General features: G+C 51.8%; 1 protein-coding gene across 3 annotated transcripts in view; it reads right to left on the bottom strand.

Moving 5' to 3' along the window:
* CADM4 (cell adhesion molecule 4) overlaps positions 1 to 27,062 on the bottom strand; it is a 1,244,810-nt gene that overhangs the window by 395,728 nt on the left and 822,020 nt on the right. For all 3 annotated transcript variants that reach the window (XM_085615631.1, XM_085615632.1, XM_085615633.1), the window contains exon 2: positions 2,632 to 2,778. In XM_085615631.1, the coding sequence (XP_085471757.1) occupies positions 2,632 to 2,778 (147 nt within the window). The remainder of the gene's footprint in view (positions 1 to 2,631; positions 2,779 to 27,062) is intronic.

The raw sequence follows: 27,062 nt of genomic DNA, 5'->3' as shown, positions 1-27,062 counted from the left end.
AGACCCGGCGGAAGCACGACGGCAGCTCGCGTATCCATACTGGATGATCTAAAACTCACAGTGGACAAGAACGGTGTGGCTGTACTTCTGCTACTGCGGCTTCGGCCACAGTCCACCACCAGACATTTCTTACGAGACTCAATGACCATGACGTGTATGGGAGACACCGTAACATGGATCGCTTCCTTTCTCGGGGGCAGTCATAGCTCGGTATTCCTTCCAAATCCTCTCCGTACACTGTGAAACGCGTTGTCCAATGAGGATTTCTCATTTCCCCTCTTCTTATTCCTAACACAACCTTCACCTCAAAGAATCTGCAGAGCCAGTCTTCAGGCCCACCAGTCATTCCAGCCTTAGAACCAGGGCATCTCTCTCACTCCTTTCACTCATCACAACGCTGAGCGCTGCATCCCAAGTCAAGGTCAGAGCTCCTCTCTGGTCCCTCACACAACACAAGACGCTCCCTCCTCGGTCACAACTAAGACAACACTCTTCCATTCACACATTCCCACACAAGGAGCTTGGTTCTTGCCTGGAAAGGTGCTTTGGCTCCCAGCACTGGGGCATGAGGGCCATATAAACCCCATCAACTAACCAATGGCAGATCAATCTTGCCCACGTCCTTTAATGGATATAGTTACGAACTTCCTGCCACCATCCAATCGCGTCACCGCAGATCACAACAGAGAGAGGATCTCCCAGATAAGTGTTAAGCGCCAGCCTCTCGTTCATGGTGCTTCCAGGGGTGCATGGTAATCTGAGCTGATCAACCTGTTGTGACCTCTCCCACCTTCCTGATCAAACCAAAGGCCATGGTTACACTTACGCAATGGGTGTCTTGTAGGCCCCAGTGTGCCTTGACTGGGGCAAAAGAATCCTTTAAATGAAGAAGTGTCTCTCTCTTCAGACGTCCAAGTGCCTTCACCTCCTGCTGCCCCACCTGAGCCTCTCCACAGAGAATTCTGAACTCCTGAAGAATGTTCTACGAAGGAACCCTCCACGCAATGCTTAAAAGTCGCTACAACACATTCAGTTTTTTAGATTGCATTACCGAAAAAGAAACAACATGTATATAATATACTTTTTCTACAGTAAAAAATCAAATATTTAAGTTCGTACTAGTTGACAAGACACAAGTAATCTTGATACCAAATATCCGCTCTCTGACACCAGGATTGACGGAGACCAGGTTTGATGGAAGACCGCTCTGTGAGTATGAAGGTTCGCTTTAGGCTACTTGCTTTCTCGCCAACTAAGGTGATTTGTATGTGAATGTATGGACTCCAGGGCACAAAAATCAGACTGTAAATATACAAGTTGATGGATACTTAAAGAACGACATGAAGAGCTTCTGATCACGTGTGTAAGGGCTTCTAAGCACATACGGTAAGAATTCATGGTCTTCTGGGCACATTCATTGGACTCATAACCCGGGGATGTTAGGGCCTCCGGGTATATGGGATACAAATAGAAGGCTGCTGAGAATATTAGGTTTCTGGACCCTACAAAGAAATATAAGCCTCTTTGCAAATAAAGTAAGGATGCTGTTGATTCTGGGTCACATAGCAGCTTCAGTTGATGCTAGCCACACAGCCTAGTCCTCTGCCACAACGCCACGGAAGCTTAACTCCCCAGCAACCCCCCGTGTGGAGCATAAAACCCAGGCCCTGCATCCTGGTGATCAGACTTTCTCTATATCAGAGTTTTTAAAAGGTCCTCTCTGGTGAGTTGTGGGTCTCCCCCAGGTTGCAGTCTGTGGGTGCAGGCCGTACAAGAGGCTGACCTCTACTTTACCCATGCACAGCAGGCTCTTGAAGGGTTGGGTGGGTTTAATGTACTCAAAGTCCAAACTACTGGGTAGGCCTTCAGTCTGTGGCAGCCTTAATTCAGAGCTTCTCACACATCGGCACTCATGAAAGGCAGCCAGTGGGTGACCAGATATGGGCTTGTAGCCCCCACTGGTTGACTGTTAAGCCAGACGAAAAGAACAACATAGGGAGTAGAGAGGTACCACTCAAAAAGAGTAGTGGAGGTGGATACATCCTCCCATTCTCAAATCAATAAACCTAGTGATCCACCCACAGGTAAGTTTGTATGTCTGAATCTCCCAAAAAGAAGTATATATCCCACATTGGTGGAGAATATACACTAGTTGTTAAAATACCCCTCACACACCAAAAGGGCCCTTGGTGTCATGCTTCATCATAGGGGTCTTCCCGCCCCTCTACGGGACGGGGCGTGCTACAACCTACGTTTGCGTGGGAGCACGGTCGTCTGTTAAGCCAGACGACCAGAGTTCTAGACCCGACTAGCCCACATGAGCCCATTGGGTGATCCAGGACGACCCTTACCCCCTGCGGTCCCCATGGCGCATTATCCTTCTGCGCGTAGCTGGCCGCCTTCAGACTCAGGCCAGCTTTAAACACTGCTTAGAAGTGTGGCATTGACATGGTAATCCAGGTGGGAGTGAACGGCCTTGGCTCATTCACTTGACCACATGTGCAAACCGGCCCCACTGAGACCCCCGAATGCAAGGATCATGGAAAGCATCCCGGGGTGATGTGAAGTCAGCAGCCACCATGGACTTCTGCTCTCTCCAGGACCCCCCAGTCCCACAAAGCCCAAACTCACCGCGTGTGCCGTTGAAGAAGAGGGTCTGCCGCGATGGGTTCTGGATCACCACAATGGACCCGTCGTATTGGTGCAACTTGCAGTTGATCTCCGCTTCACCTCCTTCCACCACCGTGACGTTCTCGGCCTTCACTTCCTGGCCCAGAGCTGGTGAAAGAGAAGAAAGAGAGGCTGGTGAGGCAAGATGGAGAGACATCCCATGAGAACATCCCACGCAGATCCAACTGAAGTCAATGGGACATAAAGAGGCCATCACTCTTGTCCCAACAGCCCTGGCCACCTGGACACTCCTCGCACAAACATCTACAGCCAGCCACTCCGCGCCTACACCACCTCTAGACATCACCAACCAAGGGCATTTAACTCCACAGACCACACAGACACCACAAGCACAGACCAGCAGCTCACGGCCACCCAACCAGAGGCAAACTGGACCACAACATCCTGGAATCCAAAGGTGCTGGAGCAATTCTCAGAGTGGGGGGGGGGGGGGCTGCCACCAATGTTACATAAATGAACACTGAGGGACTGTGGAAAACCCGAGCATCACTCAAAGAACAGGGAAGGGTGTAGTAATTCACCGGTAGCAAATTGTTGCACATATATGTCTAAACCAGGGTGTGGCAGCGGACCGCCCTCTACAGAGAGCCCCTTTCACAGTGAAACAGCCCCTGAAATGGCCACTGGTTTTCCATCACACCTGCAGTTTTACTGCTGAACCCACGTGGTGCACAGACGATAGATAGTGTCTGAAAATCAGGTTTATGAAGGAATGTATCATTTGCACATCACAAGAGTCAGTCTCTTCACGTGTTTCGATCCAACTGAGATCTCTGTTTCCATAACACTTCAGAATTACAAAAAACACAATGTGCTGTATTTGTGCTTCCCTTGCTGCGGATGTATTTTGAAATGTTTGCACAGTTCATTTACAGATATTTACATTTTGTGTCAGACATTTTTTTAATCCTACAGCCTGTCCTCTCACACTCCCTGAACCCCTGCAGCCTGCCAGATATTCACATCACAAAATCCTCTCACTGTTCAGTCCGAGAAGAAAATGAAGCCCATTCCCGTGTCAAAAGAATAAGAAGCAGTTTGCCCGAAGGGGAGCTCTGACATTTTTCCTCGGTCTTTGAATTTGAATTTTAGTTCACGCTGTGGCTTCCAGTATGGTTATTTTGGGGTGCTCTAGCACCCCACGCACCCCTACTTCCAGAGCCTATGATCACAGTACAACGCAGGCTCCAGTATGTAAGGGTAACTGGTCTTGAATCGAATCCTGGGGCGCCCCCAGATAGCCGACACCACTACGAAGCGCTACAAACCCCAGACGGCGCTCTGTACAAACAAGAACACGTCACCCCTGAGCACGGAGCAAACGGTGTCTGGCGAACACCCTTCTCAGAGTTTGGAGTGAGGCTCAATTACTCGACGTACCGCCCTGCTCCCCCCTGGTCCATCCGGTCTCCTCTGCCCTGTAAAGCTTCGTGCCAGAGGGTTCAAGCATTTCAACATTAGGGGCTGGGGCCGGCCTTGGTGGGGCCAGCGATGCATTCACCTTTCAGACTGTGTGATGTCAACAATTACCAATGGCGGGTTCTGTAATGTAATGACGAGCGACTGCTGATGGTAGAGGGGAGACTTGACGGACACTCAATGTGTCCACAATTCGAATCAATAAACTGATCTGACTAATGTTGGCTACAGGCAGAGCGGGGGGGGGGGGGGGTGGGGTGGGGGGGGGGTAGTGTGTGGGTGGGGGGTGGTCAGAGGCGCTGGAAGATGGAAACCGCAGAGCACAGGCGCGGTCTCATTCAATGGTACTTATGTAAGACAACTCTCTGACATTGTTAGACACAGTCTTTTGTGTACAGGATATTAGACACACTTCACACATCGGGATACTGGACACGCTGCACACATCCGGATACTAGACACGCTGCACACATTCGGATACTAGACACACTGCACACATCCGGATACTAGACACGCTGCACACATCCGGATACTAGACACGCTGCACACGTCCGGATACGAGACACGCTGCACACATTCAGAAGCTAGACACCAGCATACATTTGGAAACTAGACACACTGCACACATTCGGATACTAGACACGCTACACACATCCATATACTAGACACGCCGCCCACATCTGGATATTAGACATGATGCAAACATTCGGATACTAGACACGCTGCACTCATCTGGATACGAGACACGCCGCACTCATCTGGATACGAGACACGCCGCACTCATCTGGATACGAGACACGCCGCACACGTCCGGATACTAGACACGCTGCACACGTCCGGATACTAGACACATTGCACACATCCGGATACTAGACACGCTGCACACGTCCTGATACTAGACACACTGCACACATCTGGATACTAGACACGCTGCACACATCCGGATACTAGACACACTGCACACATCCAGATACTAGACACGCTGCACACATTCCGAAACTAGACACCTGCACACATTTGGAAACTAGACACGCTACACACGTCCGGATACTAGACACGCCGCACATGTCCGGATACTAGACACGCCGCACACGTCCGAATACTAGACACGCTGCACACGTCCAGATACTAAACACACGCCGCACATGTCCGGATACTAGACACGCCGCACACGTCCGAATACTAGACGCACTGCACACATTCGGATACTAGACACGTAAAGAATGTCTTGGGTGTCAAACACGTGCACTTTAGTTAACTCTGGCTTTTTCCAGCTCCTTTTTGGTTTAGAGTGCCCCTGTACGTTTGCAGGTGATAGTGCCTGCCGTCTGTCCATAGGCCAGAGGTATGGGCACTAGGACCCCAGCGGTCAGACAGGAAGGACTCCGAGCTCTCCAGTGGGAGCTAGAGCCGAGCAGGGAAGGAAAGCTTGTCACATGGGAGGGGGTGTCAAAGGTGCTGACCCAGGCTCTCAGTCACGGTCAAAACAGGGCAAAAGTGAAGCCAAATGTTTTCATTACAAATAGCCTTTTTAAATCACACTTCTATGGACAGACCTTTGCAAATGATGACTTCTGCTGAAAACTAGCGGTCTTTACCCCTTACAGTTCACATGGTATGACCCAAAGCCGCCAGTCCTTGTGTGTCCAATAGCCGCAGCCCCGGAGCCTCAAAGCCTGGTCACGCGGCCTCAGAGGGACTTGGGGCCTGGGTGTTCACACAGCAAGATGCCAACTGTTCTCAAATAATGTGCCCAGTACAAAGACCACTAGGGAGGATTTTTGGTCAAAGGTCAAAGGTGGGGATTACAAATGAGCCCTGCAGATCAGGTGAATAGTGCCAATATCGGCAACAGTCATCACAACCACATAAGTACATAAATAAAAACACACGACACTGAATGTAAGTGGAGAAATATTGCTGCAGGTTTATTAGCATAAGCAATATGCAAACATGGTGGGTTATCTTACGGGCGATCCCAGGGCAGGCCAGCCCCTATGCCGCCTGCCCGTCTGATAAGCCTAGAGTCACCATGGCAACGCCAATTGGTGTATACCTAATGTTGGGAGGGTCCCCCCCTCCCACCCCTGGACCACCAGTCCACTTGCTTCACACGCCCCCCCGTGATGGGTGGGCGGAGCATACATGGCAGCCCCCGGTTGCTCAGACCCACAACCGCCTGTCGGATAGCGGGGCGCCGTCGGTCTTCCAGTGGACACGCTAAACATCCCTGGGTATCCTGGCTTAGCACCACGCTGTGCTGCTGCATGCTATACCCCTTGGTATGTGCAGACCCTGGATCGCCCTGTAACTCCTCCTGCAACACAAAGTGAGAATTGTTAGAAAACCTGGCCCCCCCTTTGTCCCTCCGGACGCCGGGTAAGCGGATGGGCGGGCAAGGCGAACGAGCGGACAAGAGGGCGAGGAGGGGGCGGAGACAGAATATGTACCCCCCTGGCTCCTCCCCGCCGGAAGCAGCTATCTGCTGGGGTCTCCCTTGGTCTATCCCAGGGACACGACCTCCCACCCCTGTGCCTTCCTGTGGCACTAAGGCGGCCGCCCTCAAAGGGGCGGGCCGCTGCGCAACCCCCCCCCCCGGGCAGCCTTACATAGTGCCAATATCGGCAACAGTCATCACAACCACATAAGTACATAAATAAAAACACACGACACTGAATGTAAGTGAAGAAATATTGCTGCAGGTTTATTAGCATAAGCAATATGCAAACATGGTGGGTTATCTTACGGGCGATCCCAGGGCAGGCCAGCCCCTATGCCGCCTGCCCGTCTGATAAGCCTAGAGTCACCATGGCAACGCCAATTGGTGTATACCTAATGTTGGGAGGGTCCCCCCCTCCCACCCGTGGACCACCAGTCCACTTGCTTCACACGCCCTCCCGTGATGGGTGGGCGGAGCATACATGGCAGCCCCCGGTTGCTCAGACCCACAACCGCCTGTCGGATAGCGGGGCGCCGTCGGTCTTCCAGTGGACACGCTAAACATCCCTGGGTATCCTGGCTTAGCACCACGCGGTGCTGCTGCATGCTATACCCCTTGGTATGTGCAGACCCTGGATCGCCCTGTAACTCCTCCACAGCCTTGGGAGTGGCCACCGTCACTACCAGGGCCCCCCACCAAAGTCCCCTATTATTCGCAAACCGCAGCTGCCAGTGCTTCCCCTAGATCCAGTAAAAACAAATCCATGCCTAGATCCGAGAGGTGAACCCCATCGCCTTTCAGACATCCCGTTGATTTGGCGTGCAGAAGGCCATGCCTGATGAAGCCAAAGCCTCTTTGCTCAGTGAACTTGCGCATGGCGCTGTTAACTTTTCTTCTAGACACCTCGATGGCGTCGCCTGAGCGAGCACCATGCCAAATCGCGCGTGGTGTAATCTCAGACCACCACAGTTCACACGGCCCCAACAGCACGCTCAACTTGCAGAAAGTATCCCTCATGTCTTGTAGCAAAGCTCTCCTTCCTAGTGATGTGAGGTCATTCCCCCCCAGGTGAACCACCAAGAGGTTGGGCGGGAGCCACCCTCCCCGGAGTCTCTGCTTCACTTTCCGTAACAGTTCGCACCAGCGCAAGCCTGAGAAACCCAACCACGTGATGTCCGTGTTGGCAAAGCCATTCTGCCACTCTCTTGCCTCCGCCCAATGTGCCAGTCTTGCAATAATTGAGTGACCAATTACCCACACCTTCATACCTAATAAAGAGAAAATTGGTTTTGAGTGGTCTGTTTTACTTGAAAAGTTCCTTCTTCTGCCTTTTCAGCCCCAGGTCTGATCTTTGCAGGTCCTTCTGAGGAGCGCGTACAGTTCTTAGTCCTGGGGCAGCCCCAAAGTCTGTCTCCGAAAGATACATGCATGATGTATGTTCCGCTCCCATCCCACGTATGTCCGTGGGCTAGCAATTTTCACGTGGTGTGCAGATTGAAGGCGCGTTCTAATGGTGCGATGCCACGCAGCCTTCGTTGTACACAACCAGAGCACAGGGGGTGGCTGTCCCTAATCTCACCTCCACCCTCACCACGCCGGTTTACAACATTTCCGCTTGCTTAGTCATAATCCTTGTAAGGGAGTGACAGCCATCGGTAGGTGAAAAATATCCCAACTCTTCACCCACCCTAACGTTTCTAGAAAGAGGCTATTTGCTTTCACTACCACCACTCTGGTACTTCCGGTGGGAGCCCACCAGGGCCAGTCCTGTTGCCCAAGACACTACAGTTCTACCTTAGCAGGTTGCATCCATGCATTTCCACCCCCCTCTCATAGGCTCAGCCTTAGCACTTTAAACCCAGTCATGCACCTAGCCCCACACTCTCTTTTCTCATAACTTGTTCTCCAGGAGCCCTGACCCCTTGGACACAACGCTGTCCTTCCGCTGCCACCAAGGACCAGAGAGTAGCAGCTTTGTAAGGAGCGGACAAGAGGGCGAGGAGGGGGCGGAGACAGAATATGTACCCCCCTGGCTCCTCCCCGCCGGAAGCAGCTATCTGCTGGGGTCTCCCTTGGTCTATCCCAGGGACACGACCTCCCACCCCTGTGCCTTCCTGTGGCACTAAGGCGGCCGCCCTCAAAGGGGCGTGCCGCTGCGCAACCCCCCCCCCGGGCAGCCTTACAAAGCTGCTACTCTCTGGTCCTTGGTGGCAGCGGAAGGACAGCGTTGTGTCCAAGGGGTCAGGGCTCCTGGAGAACAAGTTATGAGAAAAGAGAGTGTGGGGCTAGGTGCATGACTGGGTTTAAAGTGCTAAGGCTGAGCCTATGAGAGGGGGGTGGAAATGCATGGATGCAACCTGCTAAGGTAGAACTGTAGTGTCTTGGGCAACAGGACTGGCCCTGGTGGGCTCCCACCGGAAGTACCAGAGTGGTGGTAGTGAAAGCAAATAGCCTCTTTCTAGAAACGTTAGGGTGGGTGAAGAGTTGGGATATTTTTCACCTACCGATGGCTGTCACTCCGTTACAAGGATTATGACTAAGCAAGCGGAAATGTTGTAAACCGGCGTGGTGAGGGTGGAGGTGAGATTAGGGACAGCCACCCCCTGTGCTCTGGTTGTGTACAACGAAGGCTGCGTGGCATCGCACCATTAGAACGCGCCTTCAATCTGCACACCACGTGAAAATTGCTAGCCCACGGACATACGTGGGATGGGAGCGGAACATACATCATGCATGTATCTTTCAGAGACAGACTTTGGGGCTGCCCCAGGACTAAGAACTGTACGCGCTCCTCAGAAGGACCTGCAAAGATCAGACCTGGGGCTGAAAAGGCAGAAGAAGGAACTTTTCAAGTAAAACAGACCAGTAACCAGTTGTAACTGGGCTGGGTGAAGAATGTGGATTACAAGTGAGTGGTGAAACCAGGTAGAGCTAGAATGTGAAAATCTGAGAGCTGTGGGTGAGAGCACTGACCTCACACTTGGAAAAAAGGCGACCCAACTACTGGCTTTGACGTGGACAGAGAGGGATTGAAGACTGCACCGCAGTGGAATCTCACGCCAGAGGTGTCCCGGAAGAACCCTGCGAAGTTTTGGGAGCTGTGACCTCTGCCTCCGTGCTCTTCCGGGTTGTCTGGAAGCACAAGGGGCAGACTAAAGCCTGGGAAGGAGGCGGGGCCTCAGGTCTCCAGTTGTGGGCAACGCACCAACATTTCTATCACTTCCAGGCCGAACTCCAGCTGCAGTGATGTTACTCGGAACTTTGAAGCACCTGATCCAATGTGTGTCATGTTGGTTTCTTTTTAAACATAAAATACTCACATAAAATACTTTCCCATTTTCTGAACTGGTAATGGAGGTTTGCACTGTCTGTGTTTATGACACATACTATGTGGAGTTAAGCCAGCCCTTTCATGCCAATCATTAGTAGGGCAGATAGCGGTTATTTCAGAGATGCAGTGAGAGCGTAACTAGGAGCTAGATTCTTCCTTCCACCCGGCACGTGGACGCAGAAGTGACGCAGGCAGGCCCAGGCAGCCCTGGCCAGCTCCACAGAGCCTTTCATTAGCTCCGCATTTCATCCGTTTCACAGAGCTGGATAGGGGTCAATCTCCCATTAAGAAGGGATCTTTGCCTTTAATTGCAGACAGCCGGCACTCAGGAAAGAGGTCCTCACGGGCCGCTTCCCGCAGAGGCTCCAGGATATTGGCTTGGCAAGAAGGGATGTCTGTCCAAGCCAAAACTAGACATCCTCCCACGGCCACCGCCAGCTCGACGCTGTCAGCCCCGCGGCCCCTTCTTGTAACGCTGCAGAAGACGGATGTGCCCGATCCTGAGAAAGCACTAGAGACAAGCTTCATTTCATAGCGCCGCCTAGGGCTTCTGTGGTAAACAATATGAGGTTTATTTCAACCAAAAATGTTATTTTTAATGGCGTTGTCTTGAAAATGTGCTTCTGATCTATTGTTTTATATTTGGAACACCGTCTCCCCCTTTTTAGCCCTGCTCCTGATGCCAAGGGGAGAGGATGTGGGGTAAGGACCCGAGCTGCCAACCTTGGAGCTGGGGATCCAGGTTCGAGCCTCGGCGTCGGCTCCACATCCTGTGACTCTGGGCAAATCACCCAAACAACCGATCCTTCTCCGGTCTTGCCCCGAGAATATGGAACGCTTTTCCTCCTGACATCAGAACTAACCCTTCAACCTCCTCATTCAAGAAACAAGTCCAGGGGTTACTCCTGAATAACCAGCTGCAACAATGGACCTGAAGGCACCATACCTGACTTTCATTTCTTACTGACAACATGGCTCTCTCATTCAATGATGCAATTTTGTTTCTTTACATGTTCGACATGTTTGGTTTGCTCTTTTTCTACCTGTGCTTGTTAATTTACTTTATTGTTTATTATGTACACTTTTGCCTGCCAATCTTATCTGCCTCTTTGTACAGCACTCTGATACCCTTACGAGTCATGTTTGTGCTATATAAAACTCTTAAAAAAAATATTTAAAAAATCTCACCATGCCTACCAAAAATGAATGTGTCTTTGCGTACCTTTAACTGGTGCTCATGTAAAGCACTCCAATACCTTCCGGTCGAGTTTGCCTATATAAAACTGCAAAAAGTAAACATGCATTGGGTACAAATCTGGCCTCGCTTTAGGCTCCTCCCACCTGACTCCGCAGGTGCTCAGAAAATGACAGCAGGGCTCACTCCCACCCTGCCACAGGCAGCTCAAAGCTGTAATCCTCACGGGCGCCATTTTGGAGTGGGGTCCACCTGAAGTGGACAGATCAACAAAGTGCACCTGCCCGGTCTCGAGGACGCAGGCACTCTTCATCTGATGGCACCCCCCAGCTAGGACTTCTGGATGAAACAATTTGAAGTTAATGTCGGTTACATAAAGTTTATATTTGATGGTCCTTCATTTGTGTTTAAATAGTGTTTCTGAGCATTAGGTACGGATTTAGGTCAACTTCACCCCCTCCTCTCACTGCCCCCTCCAAGCCATGCAATGTTTCCTTTCCCTGGGACTCCACTTGGTAAACATGTGTATTGGGTTCAATTGCGCTTATCCCAAGGCCGGCCTTGGGGCTCGATCACCTGAAAACCAGGGCTTTCACCCATATTTAAACACGTCATTTACGGCAGGGGTTCCCAAACTGGGGTGCCCGCACTCTCAGGGGGTGCGAGATGACAATTCAAGGGGTGCTACATTTTATGCATTGAGTTAAAGGCTGAGTTTTTTTATCTCAATTTGTTCACCAGGAGCACTGTATGGGGTTCAATCTGTGGTTCAGAAATACATATTTGACTATTAAATCTTCTAATGTGATGTTAGTTTTCTAGGGGGGTCGAACATTAATCAAAAACATTTCCTAGAGGTGCCTGGCATAGAAAAGGTTGGGAACCCCTGCTTTGGGGCAGCGATCCCTTGCGTCCAGGTGAAGGGCGACAGGTCACGTGTGCTGCAAATGTAGGCCTGTTGGGGTCTGGAAAGGGCTTTCCTTATCTCCAGAGCCCAGGTAAGCAGCTGTAGGGGATCAGCTTACCTGGATACAGACCCTTAGAAAGAACCATTGGGTGAGGATTGTTGGTTCCGGCCTGTAGGGGACAGTCACACAGGGGTACAGCCCACCTACTGGTTCTAAGAGCCGGGAACGGACAAAGAAAAGCTTATAAAAAGCATGAACAGGACAATCGTTTCATACGACTCCCAAGTTCTGTCATGATAACTTGGAGCCGGTTCGAGCAAGATGCCGGTCTCTGGCTCGAGGTCCTCCTGGACCCTCGAGCCCTGCTCATGGTCTAACCCAGGTGCCAAGAATCCCACAGGGGATAGAAAGAGCTATCTAGTGGATACATTGCATTACATGATGAACCTAAAAAATAAATTCCGGCTTTTTCACTTAACAAACTTGTGTGATCTTATGCAATTATTTTATTTCATTGTCCCTCCTTTTTTCCTATTATCACATATGAGAGCACCTTGTAATACAGGCGTTCAGGTTGTGCACTGTGCATAATCTCCTGTTTTTGATTTAATAGGCTACAATGTTCCTTCATGTTTCATTACAACCTCAGCTACCTAAAAGATGCGCATGAGAATGGAGTTGCCGCTTGGTTCGCTAATGCCATTGTTGTCAGAGATGGGAAGAGTATAAACAAAGTAGGTCGCACACTGCTCGTCGTACCAGCAAATAGCCCCATAGAACTCTGGATAATGTAGTAGCAACGCTGAGTACGCCTATGCCACGAGTATGTCACTATAATGCCATCCCTGGACACGTGTTTCGAGGTAATTGCCTCTCGTCAGCAGGGAGCAGGTAGGTATGTGGGGTGCCAAGTAGACTGCCAAAATATTAAAGGTAAAATACCTCTCACGGCGCGCAGGTGCGGAACCAAGGCTCGTCAGCCCAAATCGCTCGAGGGAGCTTAAATACATAAACAAAGTAGGTCGCACACTGCTCGTCATACCAGCAAATAGCCCCATAGAACTCTGGATAATGTAGTAGCAACGGTGAGTACGCCTATGCCACGAGTATGTCACTATAATGCCATCCCTGGACACGTGTTTTGAGGTATGACGAGCAGTGTGCGACCTACTTTGTTTATGTATTTAAGCTCCCTCGAGCGATTTGGGCTGGCGAGAATTGGTTCCGCACCTGCGCGCCGTGACAGGTATTTTACCTTTAATATTTTGGCAGTCTACTTGGCACCCCACATACCTACCTGCTCCCTGCTGACGAGAGGCAATTACCTCGAAACACGTGTCCAGGGATGGCATTATAGTGACATACTCGTGGCATAGGCGTACTCACCGTTGCTACTACATTATCCAGAGTTCTATGGGGCTATTTGCTGGTATGACGAGCAGTGTGCGACCTATTTTGTTTATGTATTTAAGCTCCCTCGAGCGATTTGGGCTGACGAGCCTTGGTTACGCACCTGCGCGCCGTGAGAGGTATTTTACCTTTAATATTTTGGCAGTCTACTTGGCACCACACATACCTACCTGCTCCCTGCTGACGAGAGGCAATTACCTCGAAACACGTGTCCAGGAGTGGCATTATAGTGACATACTCGTGGCATAGGCGTACTCACCGTTGCTACTACATTATCCAGAGTTCTATGGGGCTATTTGCTGGTATGACGAGCAGTGTGCGACCTACTTTGTTTATGTTTTTAAGCTCCCTCGAGCGATTTGGGCTGACGAGCCTTGGTTCCGCACCTACGCGCCGTGAGAGTTATTTTACCTTTAATATTTTGGCAGTCTACTTGGCACCCCACATACCTACCTGCTCCCTGCTGATGAGAGGCAATTACCTCGAAACACGTGTCCAGGGATGGCATTATAGTGACATACTCGTGGCATAGGCGTACTCACCGTTGCTACTACATTATCCAGAGTCCTATGGGGCTATTTGCTGGTATGAGGAGCAGTGTGCGACCTACTTTGTTTATGTATTTAAGCTCCCTCGAGCGATTTGGGCTGACGAGGCTTGGTTCCGCACCTGCGCGCCGTGAGAGGTATTTTACCTTTAATATTTTGGCAGTCTACTTGGCACCCCACATACCTACCTGCTCCCTGCTGACGAGAGGCAATTACCTCGAAACACGTGTCCAGGGATGGCATTATAGTGACATACTCGTGGCATAGGCGTACTCACCGTTGCTACTACATTATCCAGAGTTCTATGGGGCTATTTGCTGGTATGACGAGCAGTGTGCGACCTACTTTGTTTATGTATTTAAGCTCCCTCGAGCGATTTGGGCTGACGAGCCTTGGTTCCGCACCTGCGCACCGTGAGAGGTATTTTACCTTTAATATTTTGGCAGTCTACTTGGCACCCCACATACCTACCTGCTCCCTGCTGACGAGAGGCAATTACCTCGAAACACGTGTCCAGGGATGGCATTATAGTGACATACTCGTGGCATAGGCGTACTCACCGTTGCTACTACATTATCCAGAGTTCTATGGGGCTATTTGCTGGTATGACGAGCAGTGTGCAACCTACTTTGTTTATGTATTTAAGCTCCCTCGAGCGATTTGGGCTGACGAGCCTCGGTTCCGCACCTGCGCGCCGTGAGAGGTATTTTACCTTTAATATTTTGGCAGTCTACTTGGCACCCCACATACCTACCTGCTCCCTGCTGACGAGAGGCAATTACCTCGAAACACGTGTCCAGGGATGGCATTATAGTGACATACTCGTGGCATAGGCGTACTCACCGTTGCTACTACATTATCCAGAGTTCTATGGGGCTATTTGCTGGTATGACGAGCAGTGTGCGACCTACTTTGTTTATGTATTTAAGCTCCCTCGAGCGATTTGGGCTGACGAGCCTTGGTTCCGCACCTGCGCGCCGTGAGAGGAATTTTACCTTTTATATTTTGGCAGTCTACTTGGCACCCCACATACCTCCCTTTTCCCTGCTGACGAGAGGCAATTACCTCGAAACACGTGTCCAGGGATGGCATTATAGTGACATACTCGTGGCATAGGCGTACTCACCGTTGCTACTACATTATCCAGAGTTCTATGGGGCTATTTGCTGGTATGACGAGCAGTGTGCGACCTACTTTGTTTATGTATTTAAGCTCCCTCGAGCGATTTGGGCTGACGAGCCTTGGTTCCGCACCTGCGCGCCGTGAGAGGTATTTTACCTTTAATATTTTGGCAGTCTACTTGGCACCCCACATACCTACCTGCTCCCTGCTGACGAGAGGCAATTACCTCGAAACACGTGTCCAGGGATGGCATTATAGTGACATACTTGTGGCATAGGCGTACTCACCATTGCTACTACATTATCCAGAGTTCTATGGGGCTATTTGCTGGTATGACGAGCAGTGTGCGACCTACTTTGTTTATGTATTTAAGCTCCCTCGAGCGATTTGGGCTGACGAGCCTTGGTTCCGCACCTGCGCGCCGTGAGAGGTATTTTACCTTTAATATTTTGGCAGTCTACTTGCCACCCCACATACCTACCTGCTCCCTGCTGACGAGAGGCAATTACCTCGAAACACGTGTCCAGGGATGGCATTATAGTGACATACTCGTGGCATAGGCGTACTCACCGTTGCTACTACATTATCCAGAGTTCTATGGGGCTATTTGCTGGTATGACAAGCAGTGTGCGGCCTACTTTGTATATGTATTTAAGCTCCCTCGAGCGATTTGGGCTGACAAGCCTTGGTTCCGCACCTGCGCGCCGTGAGAGGTATTTTACCTTTAATATTTTGGCAGTCTACTTGGCACCCCACATACCTACCTGCTCCCTGCTGATGAGAGGCAATTACCTCGAAACACGTGTCCAGGGATGGCATTATAGTGACATACTCGTGGCATAGGCGTATTCACCGTTGCTACTACATTATCCAGAGTTCTATGGGGCTATTTGCTGGTATGAGGAGCAGTGTGCGACCTACTTTGTTTTTGGAGATGGGAAGAGTGCAGCAGCAGGGAGCCGTGCGCTTTCAAATGCGCATGTCTGTTTGGCCGCCGTCTTGGGACGGCCAGCCAGACTTGCGCATTTTAAAGTTCTCTAGCTTAGCTGTCTCACAAAGCTGGGTTATAGAGAGAGCGGGCCTTCAGTGCTCTTAGGAGCGCCAGATCTAGCCAATCCTGGCGCTGCTCTCATGCTGTGAAAGCAGCGCCAGGATTGGGTATACGCCGTTTCCTGCATCAGGACCTTCCTGGAAGACACGCTGCGGCGGTAAGGCTGTTCGGCTCAGCTCGCCCTGTTCATTTGTTGGCTCGCCCACTTCTATTGTAAAGCTGTGCAATGGACGAGTGCAGTGACGTGTCTGCTGTGCTCAGAGGCCAATGGGGTTGGAACAGCGTCAGGCACATGTCAGGCGCCTGATGTGTGAGTGACTGGCCCAAGCTCTCTCCTCAGCAGCCAGTAGCCACCAGCAGCCTCAGACACACCTGCTCAGAGACAGCCTAATTTAATGGAGTTCCCGGCTACATAAGAACGCTGGATTTTTAATCAGAAACACAGCCCCAGGGAGGCTGAGGGGCGGGGGAGCCTCCCCCCCAACAGAAACAACAGCACTTTATATTATGATTACCAGAATTCAGTGCGATGGAAATCAATTACAAGCGGCGGGTGGGATCAGACGCCCACCGAGGCACCCCGAGGGGCGGCAAATGAAAATACATATCTCACACTTACAAATACCCTCGCAGAGACCCCGACTGGCTCTTCACAAAGAGATATGATTGCATTAGGTGGCTGCCTTTCCATCACTGGGGGAGGGGGGGGGGGCAATCACCCATAGTTACACAGGGAGGGGCCAAGCTGGGGGAGGGCAATCACCCATAGGTTACACAGGGAGGGGCCAAGCTGGGCGAGGGGGAGGCCAACCACCCATAGTTACACAGGGAGGGGCCGGGAGGGGGCAGGCCAACCACCCATAGTTACACAGGGAGGGGCCAGGCTGGGGGCAGGCCTACCACCCATAGGTTACACAGGGAGGGGCCAAGCTGGGCGAGGGGGAGGCCAACCACCCATAGTTACACAGGGAGGGGCCAGGCTGGGGGAGGGGGCAGGCCTACCACCCATAGTTACACAGGGAGGGGCCGGGAGGGGGCAGGCCAACCACCCATAGTTACACAGGGAGGGGCCAGGCTGGGGGAGGGGGCAGGCCTACCACCCATAGTTACACAGGGAGGGGCCGGGAGGGGGCAGGCCAACCACCCATAGTTACACAGGGAGGGGCCATGCTGGGAGAGGGGGCAGGCCTACCACCCATAATTATACGGGGGGCAAGCTGGGCGAGGGGGAGGCCAACCACCCATAGTTACACAGGGAGGGGCCAGGCTGGGGGCAGGCCTACTACCCATAGTTACACAGGGAGGGGGCCATGCTGGGAGAGGGGGCAGGCCTACCACCCATAATTATACGGGGGGCAAGCTGGGCGAGGGGGATGCCTACCACCCATAGGTTGCACAGGGAGGTGCCAGGCAGGGAGAGGGGGCAGGAGCACAGAGGGAGACCCCTCATAGGCCTTTCCCCCACAGGTTACACAGGGTGGTGCATTCCTCATAGCAGAGGGAGGGGACAGGTTGGGTGGGGCGGGGAGTGTAGAGGGAGACCTGTTTCTTCTTTACCACTGGGGGGGGGGGGGGATGAAGGCACGCCTCCCACTCGTAGGTTGCACAGGGAGGGGCAGCCCTCATGCACCTGCAGGGTAGGGGCCAGCCTGGGGGGGGGGGGAGCAGGGAGTGTACATTGAAAGGTGGTCACCCCCTGGCACTCCACAAACAGATCTCATTACAGTAGGCAGCGTCCTCGCTTCCATCAGAGGGAGGGGAGGAGGCCTTCAGGGGGGGCCCGCCAGGTCTAAGACCCACAGTAAATAAACCAGACTTCGAAAGGGGTCTTTCCAGGCTCTGCACTGATCTCCTTAACTTTACTGGCAAAAGACTGATTGATTTCTCAATAATGACTGTAAATGCCCTTAAGGTATTTATTGCATCTCCTGTTTACATTTCACGCTTTATTTCATCTTGCATTCCATTTTCTCTGCAGAGCCAGTTTTCAACTGAGCAGCCTCCGGGTGTCTGACTTCAGACCGTGGGCAGCCTCCGGGTGTCTGACTTCAGACCGTGGGCAGCCTCCGGGTGTCTGACTTCAGACCGTGGGCAGCTGTTTATGAAGGCGGGTGACTGAGAGCTCTGACGTGGAGGATGAAGGCAGTGCGGGTTTCTCACAGTGCCTGTCAGTGGGTCATAGAGGAGAGCAAACTTCACGCCCTTCCAAACCTGGGCCTCTCTGCAGAGCGCACAGCGCGATAATTGCATATGTGCCAAAGGTAATTGTAGGAAAGAGTGAGAAAGACTGATGGAGGACTTTAGAAACAAGCATTTGCAATGCAATCGGTCTCGCATTTACGCAAGACCCATTGCATTGCAAATGGTAGGCATCATGGACAACAGAAGGGAGGGCGGGCAGGCGGGTGGGGGTGAAGGAAGCATGGACAACGGGCGGGAAGGCACAGACAACGGGAGGGCAGGTGGGGGTGAAAAGGCACGGACAACGGGAGGGAGGGTGGGTGGAAGAAGGCACCACAGCATGTTCTGCCTGCAGTAGGAGAAACTCATTAAAGAAAATCGTGCTCACAGTCTAAATAACATGTACCGTGTAACAACCGAAGTAAAGGGGCCAGTCACCATGGGAGCTGACAAATGAAGAGGAGTCGGTACTAAGGAGGGACTAACATGCCTATTGATGAATCAGAAGCCAGCATTTAGGATGGACAATGACACATGCCAATGGCAAATATGGGCGGAGAGTGGGCGGGACTTCTATTTCCTACTCCGCTACAATAAGTCTAGCAGAGCAGAGCAGCGCAAGCGCGCTGGCTCTAGGTTCGACCTAAAAATGTAGGGAGAAAAATGGCAGAAGTGTCTAACAGGGAGGCTCAGAACAAAGTGGTGTGAAAGGAAAGTGTGTGTACCAGCGACCTTCTGAAGGTCACTGCCCCTTTCAAAGACCTAGTAATGTTAGAGTTGTTAATTTATTTCATACAGCTAACAAGCAGTGTCAAAGCCAATAGGGCTGGCTTGTTTTAGATATCTGTGTTTGTTGTTATGCTACATGTCTGGGTTCAATAATAGAAAACTCCTAGCGGTATGCAGATACTGGTCACCATGCATGCTGCGAGAAGCACAGGATGTTAGTTCAAAGGTTGTATGCCACGCACCTAGTTACACTGCCCACGCGTCTTGGAAAGGATTCCTAATTACGTTCTGGTCTTGCCCCATTTAGAGACCCCCCACTTTTGTCATGCCTCTTGAAGCATTATGCAGACCTACCACACATAGCACAGACTCAGGAGATCGGGGGGGGGGGGTTGGAGGAATAGATGGGTGGAGAATGGGGCAAAGGAGACCCCTGGCGGCACTTCATAGACATATATGATCGCATTACGCAGCTGCCTCGTGCCATTGGAGGCACCAGACTGATGCCAATAGACTAGAATGAGCGAGCAGGCCTCATAGCACAGGGAGGGATCCGGTGGGGGTGGGAGGCAGCTGCCGGCTGTAGTGGGAGATGGAGACACTTGGCTGACTGGTGGCTACAGCTTCACATCCCCGTGGGTCCACTCAGCCTTTCATCCTTCTGAAGTCTACCATAGAGTTGGATAACAAATAACATCTGTTATTCAGTGCCAAGATACCCTTCTGGGTGAACATGCACAAATACGTGTTATGTTACTTATGTGATGGACCCTCATAGTCCCATTCAGCCATCTGAGCTGGGTAAAATAACCACCTGTTAGCTACATGTCTGCACTCAGGTGGGGTATATGCACACTTTACAAACATGTATTTTATGTTCATGTCTGGAACCCCTAAAGGGTCTGCCACCCCACAACCATATATCCAAGGTTTGGAAAGGGGGAAGGGGCCGTGAGCCTGCCTCCTATAGGGATGACCACAGTATGGCAGCAAACCAGCACCTACGTGGGTAAAGCAGCAGCTGTGTCTCCACCTGCTGTGACACAGGATATGACCAGGTGAGGGGTAGAGGAGAGGGTCAGGCCTTCATCTGCGGTGACACAGGATATGACCAGGTGAGGGGTAGAGGAGAGGGTCAGGCCTTCATCTGCGGTGACACAGGATATGACCAGGTGAGGGGCAGAGGAGAGGGTCAGGCCTTCACCTGCTGTGACACTGGATATGACCAGGTGAGGGGCAGGGAGAGGGTCAGGCCTTCATCTGCTGTGACACCGGATATGACCAGGTGAGGGGCAGAGGAGAAGAACAGGCCTTCATCTGCTGTGACACAGGAAATGACCAGGTGAGGGGCAGAGGAGAGGGACAGGCCTTCATCTGCTGTGACACAGGATATGACCAGTTGAGGGGCAGAGGAGAGGGACAGGCCTTCACCTGCTGTGACACAGGATAAGACCAGGTGAGGGGTAGAGGAGAAGAACAGGCCTTCACCTGCTGTGACACAGGATATGACCAGGTGAGGGGCAGAGGAGAGGGACAGGCCTTCATCTGCTGTGACACCGGATATGACCAGGTGAGGGGTAGAGGAGAAGAACAGGCCTTCACCTGCTGTGACACCGGATATGACCAGGTGAGGGGCAGAGGAGAGGGACAGGCCTTCATCTGCTGTGACACAGGATATGACCAGTTGAGGGGCAGAGGAGAGGGACAGGCCTTCATCTGCTGTGACACAGGAAAAGACCAGGTGTGGGGCAGAGGGAGGGACAGGCCTTCACCTGCTGTGACACCGGAAATGATCAGGCGAGGGGCAGAGGAGAGGGAAAGGCCTTCATCTGCTGTGACACAGGAAATGACCAGGTGAGGGGCAGGGAGAGAGACAGGCCTTCACCTGCTGTGACACAGGAAATGATCAGGTAAGGGGCAGAGAAGAGGGACAGGCATTCACCTGCTGTGGGACAGGAAATGATCAGGTAAGGGGCAGAGGAGAGGGACAGGCATTCATCTGCTGTGGGACAGGCCTTCACCTGCTGTGACACGGGAAATGACCAGGTGAGGGGCAGAGGAGAGGGACAGGCATTCACCTGCTGTGACACGGGAAATGATCAGGTAAGGGGCAGAGGAGAGGGACAGGCATTCACCTGCTGTTGGACAGGCCTTCACCAGCTGTGGGACAGGAAATGATCAGGTGAGGGGCAGAGGAGAGGGACAGGCATTCACCTGCTGTTGGACAGGCCTTCACCTGCTGTGGGACAGGAAATGATCAGGTGAGGGGCAGAGGAGAGGGACAGGCATTCACCTGCTATGGGACAGGCCTTCACCTGCTGTGACACATGAAATGATCAGGTAAGGGGCAGAGGAGAGGGACAGGCATTCACCTGCTGTGAGACAGGAAATGATCAGGTAAGGGGCAGAGGCGTGGGACAGGCATTCACCTGCTGTTGGACAGGCCTTCACCTGCTGTGGGACAGGAAATGATCAGGTGAGGGGCAGAGGAGAGGGACAGGCATTCACCTGCTGTGGGACAGGAAATGATCAGGTAAGATAAGGTAAGGGGCAGAGGAGAGGGACAGGCATTCATCTGCTGTGGGACAGGCCTTCACCTGCTGTGACACGGGAAATGACCAGGTGAGGGGCAGAGGAGAGGGACTGGCCTTCAACTGCTGTGGGACATGAAATGATCAGGTAAGGGGCAGAGGAGAGGGACAGGCCTTCACCTGCTGTGGGACAGGAAATGATCAGGTGAGGGGAAGAGGAGAGGGACAGGCCTTCACCTGCTGTGAGACAGGAAATGATCAGGTGAGGGGCAGGGAGAGGGACAGGCATTCACCTGCTGTGAGACAGGAAATGATCAGGTGAGGGGCAGAGGAGAGGGACAGGCATTCACCTGCTGTGGGAGAGGCCTTCACCTGCTGTGACACATGAAATGATCAGGTAAGGGGCAGATGAGAGGGACAGGCATTCACCTGCTGTGAGACAGGAAATGATCAGGTAAGGGGCAGAGGAGAGGGACAGGCATTCACCTGCTGTGAGACAGGAAATGATCAGGTAAGGGGAAGGGGAGAGGGACAGGCTTTCGCTTGCTGTGGGACAGGTCTTCACCTGCTGAGACACAGGAAATGATTAGGTGAGGGGAAGAGGAGAAGGACAGGCCCTCACCTGCTGTGACACAGGTCTTCATCTGCTGTGGCAGAGGATACACTGAGGTGACAGACGGACGTGAGAGGGACAGGGTCTCATCTGTGACACGGGAGACAATGAGGTGATGAACAGGCCTTCCTCTGCTTTGGCAGAAGAGACAATAATGAGGTGAGGGACAAGGGAGAGGGACACATCATCATCTGCTGTGACGGTGAGACAATGAGGTGAGGGAGAGGCCTTCGTGTGTTGTGGCAAGAGACAAGGGAGCAGGTTTGGCGCCTCCATGTGGGCATTGCAAGAAGCAGAAATATAAAACGGTATTATAAAAAACATTTTACGTTTCTGCTTCTCGCACTGCGAGAAAGCAGAAGGGTTTGGTTGGGGAGGGCTGTCCTGCTCTAAGGCAGGGGGGAGTGGCTTGCCCACTGCTCAGGGCGCTGACTGTTAGGTCGGCCCTCGTTGCCTTTTTTCCATGTAGGCTGCATGTAGCCTACATGGAGAGAATGGCCTCCCCATAGACACCTGGCAGGTCGGCATCCTGACCAATCACAACGATGCCATTGCAGCGTTGTGATTGGGTTAGGGGAGTGAGGCTTCCAGGAGAGGAGCAGACACGACGCGGGACTAGGTGGGCGAAGGTAAGTTAACTTTTTTTTATTTTTTATTATTAAACCTCCCTCGTGACCCCCTCGCCCCCCACCCGCATGTAATGCTGGCCACGGCTGCAAGAGAGGACTGGTCTTGAACTTCACTTCCGTTGTCTGACGAGTAGAGCAGTAGATGAGAATGGAAAAGCAGCATTGAGGGAGTAATGCGCCCCTTCACACTTCTAGCTGAACCCACCCATAGCAGGATGGACTCAAAGTTGGCGATGGCCCTCCCAGAATGCCTCTGCTCCCGCCCAGGCCTTGCTTCCGGTCAGTGGCTTCCTGGCAGCACGTGTCCCTCCTTGCCCTACACTCCGCCCCCCCCCCCCCACCCACCTGATGCACAGCGCAGGCGGCGGCAATGAAAGCGCCCACCTCGCGTTCGAGGTGCCTGTTTAATTCTAAAATGACAACTTAAGTGCTTCTAATGGCTCCCCGTCCTCCCACTTAAAGTGTCATCGCGAGAATCACTCCATTGATCGCTCTGCGGCTCAAACTCCCTTTTCTGAAAAATTGCTCGGCCTGCGGGGGTGTGGGGCTCGGCAGGCGATCGTTTGTCTCGTGCGGGGAGGTAGGTCGTAGGTGTGAAGGGTGGAAGGAAGGGTTAGCGATGCTGAGATCATGGACAGAGATTTATTTGAGCCTGAGTTGATCTGCCGTGCTTTTACACTGCTTTAAATTGGATGAAAAAGGTGTGTGTTGGGCAGTGACGGCTGGTGACATGTGAAAGTGGTAGGGCGTAAAAATTGGGTATGGCTTTTATATAGCGAGCAACACAAGCAAGTTTAATGGACAAATGTGGGGTCCTTGGTGGGTCTCCCTCCCGAGAAACAAATGACAAATAAAGAATACCAATGGTGTATTTTAAAGCAAATTAATTTAGTGAGTATACGTCACAACTTCCAAACATACACCGCACTCACTCACATTTAGGCAATGTATTTCCTTTCGCCTTGTAAAAAGTATGACATCTGTGTATCAAAATCACACATTTCCACAGAGTTCCAGTTCATACACTTTGCTTTGGCTTCAGCCTCAGCGCTCTCCATCAAAGCCATCATAACCGCCTGGCATGGCTCACAGTATGCACAGAAAAAATACAGATAAACAACACAACAACATTATAAAATAGCTAGCTTTTTTGAGGGAATGCTAGATTAAGTAAAACATGTGAAATACGAGAGGAACTAAATCGCTGACATGCACTGCATTAAGGTTTTTACCATTCATGGTTTGTAAATCAACCCATGTTTTTAGTATCAATGCTAGGTTAGGAGGGCCCGTTTTTATGTCATACATCAGATGAATGTCTACTGTGAGGACATGTTTCTTGCTTTACGATTGAGACTGACATTTGGATCATATTTTTTTGTTGCACTTTTTATATGGAGCAAACTCGACCTGAAGGTATTGCAGCGCTTTACATGAGCACCAGATTCATTACACAAGGACACATTCATTTTTGTTAGGCACGGGGAGATAATGGGATTTGCCAGTGGCGGCTCCTCCATAGGGGCATTTGGGCGTCGCCCCACTGTTTTCTCGCAGTGCGAGAAGCAGAAACATAAAATTGTCAAAACTACCATTTTATGTTTCTGCTTCTCGCACTGCGAGAAAGCAGAAGTGCCTGGTGCCGGGGGTGGGAGAGTGGGCGGTCCTGCTCGAGCACAGGGGGGGAGTGGCTTACCCACTGTTGTGGGTACTGACTGTTTGGTCGGCCCCATCAGTAATCGGTTCACTCATGACCTCAAATGCACAATTATCAGCAGAATGACCTTAAACATTCACAGAGCTCAACTTGATTTCGGAGGAGTTTTACTAACACGATGGCCACCGTCTCCTGCTTGTGTCACCTACGAAATTAAGGCAGCTGCTCTATTTAAAATCAAGATGATAATACCACAGTGTCAACCTAGAATGTGACTCTCGCAGCAGATAAAAAGCTCCAGTGCACTTCAGTCACACAGCTCTACATTGTCTCCAGCTTCATGGTGGTATCTCGTAGTGAGGTGCTAAATGCTAATCTCTCAGGAACACATTTCCCAATGCCTACTCTGCTAAAGTTACTTCGACACAGGTAGGTGATCAGTTATGTTATCGTGAATGAGTTCATTTGTGTTGTGAACTAAGCCAGCGATTCTGGCAGAATCGCTGGCTTAGTTCACAACACAAATGAACTCATTCACGATTACCGGCATTACGGGCGGGGGGGGGGGAAATGGGGATCGTCATGGGGGAGGCGGACGGGGTTTAATGAAAAAAAATATAAAATAACGTACTCTGCTTCTAGATAGGTCCGACTCCCGCCGCCCTGCTGCTATCCTCGTGATCCGGAAAGGCAGCCTCCCTCCCTCCCTCCCCTTCGGCAATCAGAACGCTGAAGGTGCAGGGGAGAGCGCCCCAGCTGCGCCAATTTCTCCAACATTGAGAGAAAGGGAGAGTGGGCGGTCCTGCTCGAGGGCAGGGGGGAGTGGCTTACCCACTGTTGTGGGTACTGACTGTTCGTTCGGCTCCAGGGGCCGACCAAACAGTCAGTACCCACAACAGTGGGTAAGCCACTCCGCCCTGTCCTCAAGCAGGACCGCCCACTCTCCCGCCCCCGGCAACCAGGCACTTCTGCTTTCTCGCAGTGCGAGAAGCAGAAACATAAAATGGTAGTTTTGACCATTTTATGTTTCTGCTTCTCGCACTGTGAGAAAGCAGTGGGGCGACGCCCAAACGCCCCTATGGAGGAGCAGTCACTGGGTTGGGGCGGGGGTCTGTAAAGGGGCGTGACCAAAGAAATGTGAGTAGGAATATTTTCCGAGAGGTGTGGCTTACGTAATTAAGGGCATGGCTTAACCGTGTAAACTGAAATCCTTTGGTTTGTGAACCACTGCACTTGAGCAACATCTAGAAAAACACAAATACTCTTTGGGAAGGCAACATTGAGTAATGCACATGGTGAGTAAAATGTAGCAGGCGCGGTGCACATTTGGTTTCACAGTAAACCCGCGAGAAGACAGCGCATCCAGGTCCGACACCAAAGATTCATGTGAAAGTAAAAATATATGAATTTGTAAGGTCAAAGAGACAGAGGAATACTTTTCAGAATGCCCACTAGCCAGGACTGAGGGGGCGCAGGTTCCTGCTTCTCAAGGGTGTAGGGTACCACCCAGCCTCTACTATACAATGGTGCACATGTTACATTCTGAGTGCCAGGTATGGCCCGAAGGTATAAATAAATGCTGGGGTGACCGCTCGAGGCGCTTCCAGAGAGAACCAGCATATAGTGTGCATGTCTCGAATTGCTGTACAGCGCCACGTGGTAATTGCAAGGCCTACCTGGCTGCAAGGGGCCTGACAGCTCCACATTGGTGTCGTGGATGGAATCAGAGGGCAGCTAATACAGGGGTGCAAATCAGTAGTTCTATGGTGGCTTATCCCACAACAACCAGGCAGCATCACGTTGGATGCCATTCTGGTGCTGGCACTGTCGCATGGGATGGGAAACAGCCGGGTGGACGACTCTGAGGTGGCCCGCCGAAGGTGAAGGAGGAACAGGTGGACACCATCCAGAGACACCTTGCTTTCCCGGGTATTCCCCAACGCTCCATGCCGACCAGACAGCAGGTGCAGGAACTGTGGCCTCGAACACTAGATGCTCGTTGTCGGCCCTGCCCGTGGGTGTGCATGCTCTCTCTGTGGCCGGCTGAATAACTTGCCAAAGTATGCCAGAGTGAGGGAAGAGGGTTGAGAATGGCTAGCAGAGGCAAGCAGCGTGGGGCCTTTCAATGGCTGTCCATTGACGAGGAAAAGCGGGAAGATGCACCCCATGGAGCAGTCCGCTTGCCCACCCTGTAAGAGAGGAGGATGACAACAACAAAGATGTTACCATCTTTTTTATGGACAGTGAAGAGGACCAAAAACGCCTGCCCCCCTTGTGCACCTTGGAGATAGGAAAAACACTCGTAAAAGCCCTGATTGACACAGGTGCATCCGTCAACATAATGGACATTACCCAGCTCGCCAAGATAGTGCCTCGCCCAGAGCTAGTCCCACCAGCTCAAAAATCTACATGTATGAAGGCACAGAGCCACTGCCCCTAGCAGGCATGATGGAGGTGGTGGTGTGTGAGGGCAAATCAACGAAGTCTCACTTCCATGTAACTGAGGGCAACATCAGTACCCTCCTGGGGTGCCACACAGCAGAAGACCTGGGGTTGGTGTTCTTTCTTCGGCAAGTTCATGAGTTGCATGTCACAGATATCTTGCAT

Source organism: Triturus cristatus, chromosome 7 (genome assembly GCF_964204655.1).
Source record: "Triturus cristatus chromosome 7, aTriCri1.1, whole genome shotgun sequence".
NCBI lineage: Eukaryota > Metazoa > Chordata > Amphibia > Caudata > Salamandridae > Triturus > Triturus cristatus.
The sequence above is the reverse complement of the archived record's forward strand: the minus strand, read 5'-3'. Positions and strand labels throughout refer to the sequence as shown.